Below are 11181 nucleotides of genomic sequence, written 5' to 3' on the forward strand. Positions count from 1 at the left end.
GTTTAATGGAAATTCTGCCATAAATATTCCATTAGACCCTCAGCTGCTTTACACTGCAAACACACAATTACTGCCCACACCCTGACTCATTTTCAGCGTTGGCCCAACACAAGTGTATGACTTAAAAAGGGGGGTTAGGGAGCGTACTGGAAAGTTATATTAAAAGTACAGTATCATTTGAGCAGTTTAATGTTTTGTTTAATAGTCACCATAAAATCAGTACAATGACCTGTGGGTTTATGTGTCTGTGGGTGTCTGGAACTTCATTCTGCTGTTATTCTCAGGATGTTTCACATCTGAGCTGAAATATCTGTCTTTCTCCCTTTGTGTAAATATCAAAATAAAAGAAAGCCCCCTTTTATTTTGTACACATAGTTAAATTCTCTCTAAAAAGGGGAACACTCGGTTTTTAGTGCAAAACTTTTCTGTCAATGTGAAAGGAGGATCTAGAGTTTAAAAATTTAATCATTCTGATGATTCCATCTGACATATCTGGGTTTTGGTTTTAAAATTTTAACTGTGACTCAAACTTTCAAACTGGAGGTGTGAAATTTAAAAGAGGTTGTAGGGGGAAGAAAATGAGTTTGCAAAAAGAAAAATACTTAAGATAAGAAACAACTCAACTATAAAAGACATGAGCCGAAGGTTTGTGACTCAGGAGGACTACTTGAACAATTACTCCTTTTTTCCATCCAATCTGTCATTGAATTTTCTGCTTTCTTTGCTCCTTTTTCAGTCAGGCCTGAAAATAGCCACAAATCAATATGAGGAAGGGCTGGCAGATGAAGAAGGGGCGGAAGCCACAGGAAATAGTCAAGTTTTCCCCAATTACTGTGGATATTGAGTAGAGAGTGCCTGATGATTTAAGCGTAACAGAAGGAATTTTTAGTAACAGCTTTATGTTCTGAGACTGTGAGTGGCACCAACATAAAAAAAGTTTGATTGCATCCCTGTCCAAGTATTTATTCATAACAAATCATACCAGAGCTCTTTTACACAACTTTCATAAAGAAATTAAAAACACATGTGATTTATTGAGTATACAGTATATAATTAAAAATACCAAAGGCTATTAAGATTTCCCAGCTGGCTGCGGTCCTCCCAACACAGTCTGTTCTTTGTGCTGAAACTTTAAAGGTCAGAATGAAGCTGCTGGTCTACATTTGCTATTGTAATACTCACTCTTCACCACAGTTAATGTCTGCTCTCACGTTACTCCCCGGTCTCTATGGTTACCAACCATACCTCATCTCCTCCTCCACCTCAGGTCTCTCTTCCTGGGAGTCATTTGCAATGCCAAGGTAGGCTGTGGGTGGAGGCCTTTGCTACACATAGAAATCTATATGGAGACCAAAGGGGGCTAATGACTTTTTATTCTGTTGTGTCTTTAGCAGCTTTTAATACCTGCAGATGATATCACAGGCCTGCCAGATAAGGGATTAGAGAAGATGATGGGGAAGTCTTAATCACTTTAGCTCCTGACTAAGTCGTTGCATCTTGGGGATACTGAGAGTGAAAACAAGTAGGCCAAAGCAAAAAAGGACCAGCTTGTTTTAATTTTCAGTCACTCAATGACCACATGGGGAAAAGCTGCATGTGCTGACTGTGGCTGTGTCTGGCAAGGGCAGAGTGGCCCCAACAAATCTGCAAGGATTTGCATAATCAAAAGATTTAGACACATAACAAGCTCATAATTACAAATATCTGTCTGGATCTGCTTTGCCAATTTGTGTGGAAGCTGCCTCCATGGATGCATATGTGTATAAAGGTTTTAACAGAGAAATAGACTTATAAAAGTGGGCACGTGAAAGGCCAATAACAGTCCAAGAGTCCTGCTTATCCTCTCAACTGGATTTTGTTAATCTACTAATCGAGGGCCATTTACATAACTGCTTCAATGCAGCTGCAGTTAAGCAATTACTGCCCCCATTTCCTCCATTTCTCACAATGTGACATCAACTCTCATTCCCAGACTTTTAATCTCACTCCCTCCCCTGAGTGCTGTTACTTTTTTCTCTTTTTAAGTCCGTCAACTTTCAGGATCCCTTTCTTTTTCACAGCCCTTCTCTGAGCTTTAATGTTGTTTTTCCCTTGTGTGTTACACAACACTTAAAAGCAAAAAGCTTAACCTCCCACTGACCCTGAGTAACTTTTGTTTTAGGATACATCACTGGCTGTAAATATTTCACACACACACACACACACACACACACACACACACACACACACACACACACACACACACACACACACACACACACACACACACACACACAATTAAGGCAGGCTATTTGATTCTAATAGCATTGTACTCTATGAGAATTCCACGCAGTGGGTTATTCATTTTAAAATAGCATACATGAACCCTAATGTATTCGAGATTTAGAAACATTCTTAACCCTGGATTATTTACGTTATAAGACAAATGGAAAATGAAACATTAAAAAACATTTTCATCTAAGGAGAACTGGCGATTATGGGTGATTCTTAAAAAGCAATCCTTTATGTCAGACAAACAAATGCGATATATCGCCACCTCCTGGTACAGACCGGGTGTTACGTTTTCGCTGTTTAAATAAACAAATCAAAATTCATCGCCAGGTATCAACCCAAATATTTAAATGTGTCTCAAACTCTGTTATGGAAGAAACTTTTTTCACAATAATTCCGGTCCAAATCATGGTAATGGACCATTGTCCAAAAACCATTTTTTCCCAGCAGCTGTTATAATGCTGATAATGTTTTCTGCAGTTGATTAGTTTGGTCTATAAAAATTTTGTGACGCTTCTTTATCTTCAGCCAATCCCATCATGTCATCAAGAAGCGAGTCCCCAGATCTGTCCAATCACAACGCGCATATAATAGAGTGGGCGTGTACATCATGTGGAGCAGCTGGCAGTCTACCCCAACATTGAGTGCATTTGGAGTTTGACCACACGAAGGCAACGGACAGGGGGAACTTGGCAAAAACGAAAGAGAAGAATGACTTGGGACACTAAATAGTAATTTAACTTGGACATTTATCGGAGCCTTTTCTCTTGGAGGAAAACTGAAAATAAATAGGTGCGTTCGTTGTGAGCGGGATAACGGCAGTGGCATGTCTGTACATGTTAGCATTAGCAACAAAACAGACTATTTTAGCTATGTGCCACATATATCACTGCCAGCTGTACGTCGTGTACTTTAAGACTTTATGACTGTTAATAAAACACTTACTGGAATGAAAACTGGTGTAGGCATCAGAATATTTGTATAGCCACTCCAGTGTGAACCATATGTTATTTGAGCTTCTTTTGCTGGACAAGGGGGCTTTCCCAATAGTATTACAGGACTCATTACGTTTCCAGTCAGGGCACTTCAAGGATGTCTCTTTCTCTAGGTAGCTGGCGATGACTCCCTTGATGGGCCATAAATAGACAGCGGACTGCATGGTGGGTTAACTTTCATTGAAACAAAAGGTGGACCAAAGCTCAACCAAATTTAAGTCAAATGCAAGGTGGATCTGCAATCTGCAGGATGAATATTCAAGCTGAACAATGCTCAGTTTTTGTTTATTCTCCTTTTTTCATTTATTTAAGTACACCCACTTTGATACGGCTTACTGTATGCTTCAAGAAGAATTATAAGAATTTCTTAACCTATATGAGGATTAGTAAAAGTTCTTTCATTAGCTTCCACTTTTTGGTAAGGACTCAGTAATAGATCCACCGTTCTGTTTGTTTACTAAAGTCTGAGACTAAGTTTAGAGGTTGTGTTGACTGTCAGAATTACTCGTACCATATTTCAGGGGCACCTCCTGTTCTTTCTTAGTCATACTCCCTTCCTTGGTTGTTTTGCATTGAATATGTTCCTTTTTCTAACCTAACCTTGTTTTCCTTTTGACTGATTTGCTGTCTGTTGTTATTTTTAGCCATGGAACCTTTGCAAACTGGCAACTCAGCTGCACCAAAACCCGCCTCCCCATCCCCGTCCAGCTCGAGGCCTGGCTCTTCCTCTTCTCCTACCACAATCACACCAACATCAGACCGCCTTAAGCCTAAACTCACGATGCCTACACCTCCAGCCACACCCTTATCTTCTACCTCCACTACCTCTCCTCGAGCATCTCCAGGTCTTTCTTCACGCTCTTCATCTCTGTCCACGCCACCTACATCCCCTCTCTACCAGCCCATCAGGAGCCCCTCTCTGGTGGGCAGATCTCAGCTTAATGCAGCCTCTACAGAGAGTTCCCCAAATGGATCCACATCTACCAAGGCTCCACAGCCCCCTCCCACACCTGAACCAGGTGAGACTCCAACCTTAAACACTTAAGTACACTTGGTTTTGATTTTTGTCTTTTTATAACTCCAACAATCAGTGCAGCCTACTCCTTGGGTGTACAGTTTGTACTGCACTGTCACTATGACAACCCTACCCATCCACCACAACATGGAAAACAGCCTCTCCCACACTGCTGACTCGAGGAAAAAAACCTGTCTCACCTCTATCTTTAGATGGACTCTGATGAGTTCCTGAATGTGAAGTTAGCATAGTTAAAAATCTTTTAGCTGCAACAGTAGTATCGCTTTTAAGACTGGTGCATGGCTTTGCAGTGATGTCGAGATATGTGAATACACAGTATTACTGGAAAGTGTGAAACCTAACACCATTGACGATTTTTTTGGACTACAGTTTTTCCAATCTAGTACAAATCCTGTAAAATAAAAACTATATGACTTGTCCAGCTGTCATAATATAAAAGCAAAACCATGATTTACCCAAAATCATTAAAAGTAAGTGACAGATTGCATCACATTGTGTGCTCGTTTGTTCAGAGAAGCCAGCTGCTGCTGTTGACGTGCTGAGCAAACAGTTATTTTTGGGCTGAGGTGGATGATCAGCAGATCTGTGTTGCATGTTCCTTTCCTGACAGCCATGGGCAGGCTCATACAGACCACGCCTTCACTCTGCAGTATCATGTACAGCCTGTGGATATTTTGAATCATAGAAGCGTTCCCGTAATTGATGCCAGCTCTATCTCCTAGTATACATGCTTTGAAAGATTTTTTGAAGTTTGTTTTTAAACGCAAAGACTGTGACACATCTCTATGTGAGCAGTGAAACCCTGGGATTTGAGAGCAGCAGAGCTCATCACTGATAGTGAAAGCAGCAGGGTTTAGAGTGATGTTCTCATCAGGAAAGAAGGTGATTCTGGAAGGATCTGATGCTCACTTCCTGACTTTCTGAGGCTTGCACATTAAACAGGTCTATTCTCATGTGTGCCTCTTTTTTATTTCTGCACCTTTTGGAAAGGATTTCAAAACCAAGAGTGTAACCACCAGGCTCTATCTTAACACTAACTGCTTTCCATGATGTGTGTTTTGATGTGGCAGCTGGTTCAGGAAGACATGTTTGAGCATGATTATTTGAATCATTCATTCGTCTCCTGTCTGTTTTTTATGTGGTTCGAGTAATTTTTTTGTCTAAATAGAATTCATTATAATTGTTTGAATGTCAATTCTCTTTTCTATCAATTCAGAGGTGGAAATCTTAAACAGAAAAAATAACATTACAGGACCCAATTTCTCTTTTAAAACATGTATTTTGTGCACCTCACTTCAAACCTCTAAAACACCTGCTGTCAAGTTTGTTTGATAATTGTCTGTCTCCTCCAGAAGAGCCAGAAGAGGAGGTCAGTTTTGAGGATCTAGAGGACAGAGCAAAGTCAGGAGATGCAAAAGCACAAACAAAGGTCAGTGTGGATAAGACATATTGCAAATTTTCTTGACTTTAATGACCATATGCTGGGCTCTGAGCAGATCAGCCCAGTAATAGGAAATGTTTAAAGGGGACACATTGATGGGAAGGACAGGTCACATTAATGCTTGCTGTGCTAGTCTCAGAGTCTGCGTGTGGTTTTGTCCAGATGGGGCGTTACTTCCTGGCTCTGGCAGAAGAAAGAGATGAGGAACTGAACAACTGCACAGCGGTCACTTGGCTCATCCAGGCTGCTAAGCAAGGTCGCAGGGATGCTGTGAAATTGTTGCAGCAGTGCTTGTCCTCCCGCAAAGGTACCAAAATGCCCCCATGCTGTCTTCCTAATGGCTGAAATAGTTGCTCTGACGTCATGAATTCAATAGACAGCCCATCATTCAATGCAGTGGAGAGCTGATGAGGGTGAGGAGTAATAGAGTGCACATTTGATGTTACAGGAATCACTCTGGAGAACTTTGAGGAGGTGAAGAAGTTGTGCACAGAGACACGCTTCGAGAGAGGAGTCAGGAAAGCAGCGCTGATGATGTACTGGAAGTTAAACCCAGAGAGGAAGAAGTCTGTGGCTGTTTCTGAGATGTTAGAGAATGTTGAACATGTTCATGCAGATCCAGGTATGAGAGAGGATACCTAATAAGTTAAAAAAAAAAGAAAGAGACAAAGAAGGAATTGTCATCATTATTCTTATTTTTTAACCCCCTTGCATTAACAGGAAAACCCATCTCACCTGGTCCACTCAACAGCTCTGCCAAGAAACAGAGGAGAGTCCTGGAGTCCATGGTGACCAGTGAGGGTATGTGTTCTGTAAAACATGATCTTTATCTACCAGATATACTCAACAGATGAATAATAATGTTTTTATCTATGCCTATGAAAATCAGTGGGTGAGTCATCTTGTCTGAGGTTTGAGTTTGAGGTCCAAGGTCTGAACATCTTTCCCCTGTGTGTCTTCTGCAGCTTCCTCTCATGTGGGTCTTGACGACTTCGTTGAGATGACCAAGAAATACGCTCAGGGTGTTGCACCTTCACCAGTTATGGCTGCAGCAGGAGGTGATGAGGATGATGACGATGATGATGTTGTAGTGAAGAATCCAGATGAGTTGCCCTTACACCAGAAGGTAGTAACAGACTCTCTTTTGTAAAGATATACAGGTATCTGCTGCATCCTACCACAAACTTCTGCAGAATGAAGCAAAACCTGGAATTTGACTTTCATGTTCATCTGTGGAAGGAGAAGATGTTTTAACTAACTAAACTTAAACTAAAAGGTCCCATATTATGCTCTTTTTCTGAAGTTTAATATGGATCATTGATGTCTTCATGAAATGGTAGTAACATGTTTTGGTCCAAAAAGCCAATAAATCAAGCACAGCAGCATTGTTTCCAGGCTCTCATAGCCCCTCTGTTCAGAACGGTCTGATTTAGTGGACGTGACCTTCATGTGTAAATGAGCCACTGCTGATACCGCCCCGCTCTTCAGCGTCACCGAGAGCAGCGCCATATCCATGACTACTGAGCTCTGAGTGCACAATGTTTAGAAAACAGCAAAGCATTAACATTACAGGCAAAAACAACAGGATAACTGCAGCTACAGTTAGCATCCTGAAGCTAACACAGAGACAGGGGGGACACTGAGGAAAAGCTCTTACATCTGCTCTAAGCTCTGCAGCACAGTTTGTTGGCGGATGGTTGGTAATGCACCTGGATTTAGTACCAGTCTATTCGCTAGCCCTCTGTTGTACTGTCCAAAGCAGAAAAACAGTGGGCCGTGAAGTGACTAGCACAGTTTTACTGAGTGTAGCTGGCACATTTCCTTGATTAATGAACTCTAACCACTTAGCCACCTTTTTGCATGATATGGGACCTTTAAACTTGAAGTTAACCGTATCGACAGTGGTGATTTTGAGGTTTGAGAGATGTTGTGTGTTGGGCGGTTTTAAAACCTACATGTTTTTATTCAGTAAGAGCAGTGAAACCAAAGTGAGGACTTTTTGCATGTGCTGATGATTGTGACACACTAACCCTGCTCCTCTCATTTGTCTCCTCCAGCTGTTGAAGTTCCCTCTCTACGCCCTGCTGGAGATTAAGGAGCATCTCATAGATTGGGCATCACGGGCTGGCATGCAGTGGCTCAGTGCTCTGATCCCCACGCACCACGTCAACGCACTCATCTTCTTCTTTATCATCTCAAACCTCACCATTGAGTTTTTCATCTTCCTCATCCCTCTGCTGGTTTTCTATCTCTCCTTCTTTTCCATGGTTATCTGCACACTGCGGGTATTTCAGGTCAGTGACTCATTATGTCTCCTGTTTCTGATTGACAACTTCAGTTTGTTTTCCACTTTTTATCTGGCATTATTGCACTTCTATTGAAGTAAATTAGAGCTTTACAATGTTGTGCTTAAGTGTAAATGAATTAAACTAAGGAAGTCATGATACAGAGAATATAATTTCCACCTCTTTCCACAGAATTCTAAAGCATGGGAAAACTTCCGGGCCTTAACAGACCTGCTTTCTCACTTTGAACCTGGTCTGGATTTGGAGCAGGCTGAGACAAACTTTGGATGGACACACTTGGAGCCGTATTTGTAAGTACATATATTTCTATGAATGCATACACACGCTTCACACCCCAATACAGGGGAATCCTTGTGTCCCATTGAGTGATTTTATATCAAAATACCCTTTCTTGGAGTATAAGAATCAAGGCTTGTGAACAAATAGAGGATGTTCTTGTTTTTTTTTTTAAAGCCTTTTTAGGCTTTTCTAATTTTTTTATTCACATGTAAGTTTTGTCAGGTGGAAAAAATCTTGTAGTTGTTTTCATTTAGGAGGATTTTATGTGGTTTAAATGATCAGTAATTAACACATTTTAGATAACTACAGGAACATAAGTGTAAAATGTTTACAGGTAATTTGTCATTCTCAGTAAAATATAAGAAAGCTACTAAATAAATATCATGCGTCTTTCTATTGTCAGGTACTTCCTCCTGTCAGTGGTCTTTGTGGTTTTCTCTTTCCCTGTGGCTGATAAATCCTGGATCCCCTGTTCAGAGCTGGCTGCCATCGCTCTCTTCTTCACTGTCACTGCCTTCCTCAGCCTTCATGCCTCGGCTCAGCTCTTTGCTCGTAAAGCTCTCCTCACAGAGGTCCTCTCCGGGGCATGCTCCCTGACACATGTCCTGCCGGACTCGCTCTGGTTCCTCAAGATGTTTGGTGTAACGTTCATCAAAGTGCCTCTGGGAGACATGATGGCGTTTAACCTCGGGGTGCCGTGTCTGCTGTATGGACATCTTTTCTATCTCCTCTTCCGCATGGCTCAGATGAGAGGCTTTAAGGGAACCTACCTGTGCCTGGTGCCCTACCTGGTCTGCTTCACCTGGTGTGAGCTCTGCCTGGTGTTCCTCAACAATGCCACTGCTATAGGACTCATCCGCACCTGTGTTGGCTACTTCCTCTTCCTGTTTGCTCTTCCTATTCTCTCTCTGGGCCTGGCTGCGATGCTCATCATCCAGTGCCTGCAGTGGTTTCTGGCCCTTGAGTTGACAAAGATGTTGGTCACTCTGACGGTTTGCTTCGTGCCTGTAGTGTTGAGGCTTTGGACCCGCTTCAGCCTCAACCCCATCATGGTGTTTCGCTCCTTATCTGGGAGTAGCATTGTGAAACTCATCCTGGTGTGGCTCAGTGCAGTGGTGCTCTTCTGCTGGATGTATGTCTACAGGTCTGAGGGCATGAAGGTGTACAACTCCACCCTGACGTGGCCTGAGTACAGCAACCTGTGTGGCCCTCTGGCCTGGAAGGAGTCCAACATGGCTCAGACTCAGATTCTGTGCTCTCACCTAGAAGGACATCACGTCACCTGGACAGGACGCTTCAAATACGTGCGAGTGACAGACATTGAGAACGGACCGCACTCAGTGATCAACCTGCTGCCTGTGTTTGTTGGGAACTGGATGCGGTGCCTGTACGGGGAGCCGTATCCTTTGTGTGATGAAGGGAAAAATGCCACCACTGAGCCTCAGCCGTTGCCTGCCCCGGCTCCACCACTGGAAGATCCCCTCTGTAAACTTAAAAAACTGGCCAAACATGAGTGTCACATCAAACGCTTTGACCGATACAAGTTTGAGGTGACGATGGGAATGCCTCTGGAGAGGAAGACGAAAGATGGGACGATAGTGGAGGATGAAGATGCCACGAAGGACATAGTCCTGAGGGCGAGTAATGAGTTCAAATCTGTGCTTTTACACTTAAACACAGGAAGTGTGGTGGAGTTCAGCACCGTACTGGAAGGACGTTTGGGCTCCAAGTGGCCTGTGTTTGAACTCAAAGCCATACACTGCTTGTCCTGCAGACATGCCAACATTACGAGTCGCAGACAGTACAAGATCGAACACGACTGGAGGCGCACGGCCCAGAACGCTCTGCAGTTTGGTTTCGACTTCTTCTTTAACCCCTTCCTGACCGCTCAGCTGGAGCAGCACTCAGAGACTGAAACAGAGACTGAGCCACAGGTAGAGAGTTAGAGAGACAAAGAGAACTCTAACAAACACACCTGTGGGAGACACGAAGAGCATCATGATACTACCTCCTGCTGGAGAACTTGTACTTGAACACTGTACTGCACTGTTTCTTTTACAGAAGGCTGGACAGATGCTCAGACAGATGTAGAATCACTCTCAACTTGAGCAAGTGTGTGTGTGTGTTTGCAATATTTTTACCCTGAGAGCCAAAATGTGTGAAAAGTTGTGATAGAATGTGATACACTGCGCACACATAGAGAAACACAAAGCAGTGAGTTTTTTAGAATAAGGATTAACTTCCAAACACTAAGTTGTGAAAATCAAGATCCAGACCTCTTCAGGTGGTCAGCTGTGCTTTTCAATGAGTTGAATAACTTTATTACTTAAATGTAATAGTGACACTTTGTTAGTTTCCGAACAGAACACTATCAGTAAACATTTTTAATAGCAATGGTAGCTAAAATCATCAGTATTTATGTTTCAGTTTTTAAACAAGAGGCCATGTTGATGATGATGATGGTCTGTAAGGATTTCCTTTGTGAAGCTTTAACAGTCATGTGTTTGACAGTGTATGCCCAGTACGTCATACTCCTTTGGGAAAAGTGCCTTAGAAAACATGGTTAGACTTTGTCCATCAGACTCCATCGTGTCTTTCGTCCTGAACATTTCAAAGCTCAGCTGTGCTTGTATTTATCACAGAGCAGTACTATAAGTATTCTCTGCTCTTCTCCTCTCGTGGTTATCTCTGCTGTGCAGAAACATTTGCAGCCCCTGACTGATGATGTGTTATAGGTTAGGATGTCTGTGACCAATAAACAAGATGAAAACATTTTCTTTAATTTTTTGTATTTATCATTTGTTGAACGCTGATGCCTGATGGTGAGAAAGTTTCTGGTTCAATTCCTCAGCT

At 42.3% G+C, this 11181-nt stretch overlaps 1 protein-coding gene across 4 annotated transcripts; it reads left to right on the plus strand.

Annotated features, from left to right (window-relative positions):
* The first annotated feature begins 2891 nt into the window (after positions 1-2891).
* On the plus strand, positions 2892-11110 carry wfs1b (Wolfram syndrome 1b (wolframin)). Of its 4 annotated transcripts, XM_074673718.1 has the most exons (11): positions 2892-3063; positions 3380-3431; positions 3911-4285; positions 5655-5731; positions 5906-6050; positions 6192-6365; positions 6464-6544; positions 6709-6869; positions 7801-8037; positions 8221-8339; positions 8732-11110. In XM_074673718.1, exons 3-11 carry the CDS (start codon positions 3913-3915, stop codon positions 10272-10274), a joined length of 2910 nt encoding a protein of 969 aa, XP_074529819.1. In that variant the 5' UTR covers positions 2892-3063; positions 3380-3431; positions 3911-3912; the 3' UTR covers positions 10275-11110. The 4 variants fall into 4 exon arrangements, with proteins under 4 accessions (XP_074529819.1, XP_074529818.1, XP_074529815.1 ...); XM_074673717.1 differs by lacking the exon at positions 3380-3431; XM_074673714.1 differs by lacking the exon at positions 2892-3063 and having other exon boundaries at positions 3418-3496.
* The last annotated feature ends 71 nt before the right edge of the window (positions 11111-11181 follow it).

The sequence above is a fragment of the Halichoeres trimaculatus genome, unplaced genomic scaffold (genome assembly GCF_033239565.1).
Source record: "Halichoeres trimaculatus isolate MK-OKI-2021-1 unplaced genomic scaffold, fHalTri1.1 fHalTri1_scaffold_7, whole genome shotgun sequence".
NCBI classification, from domain to species: Eukaryota; Metazoa; Chordata; class Actinopteri; order Labriformes; family Labridae; genus Halichoeres; species Halichoeres trimaculatus.

Excerpts from the sequence above, each read along its gene's own strand:
- wfs1b (XM_074673714.1), top strand. Across the intron at positions 6,051-6,191 it reads GTGCTTGTCCTCCCGCAAAG|GAATCACTCTGGAGAACTTT; the intron begins GTACCAAAATGC and ends TTGATGTTACAG. Across the intron at positions 8,038-8,220 it reads GCACACTGCGGGTATTTCAG|AATTCTAAAGCATGGGAAAA; the intron begins GTCAGTGACTCA and ends CTCTTTCCACAG.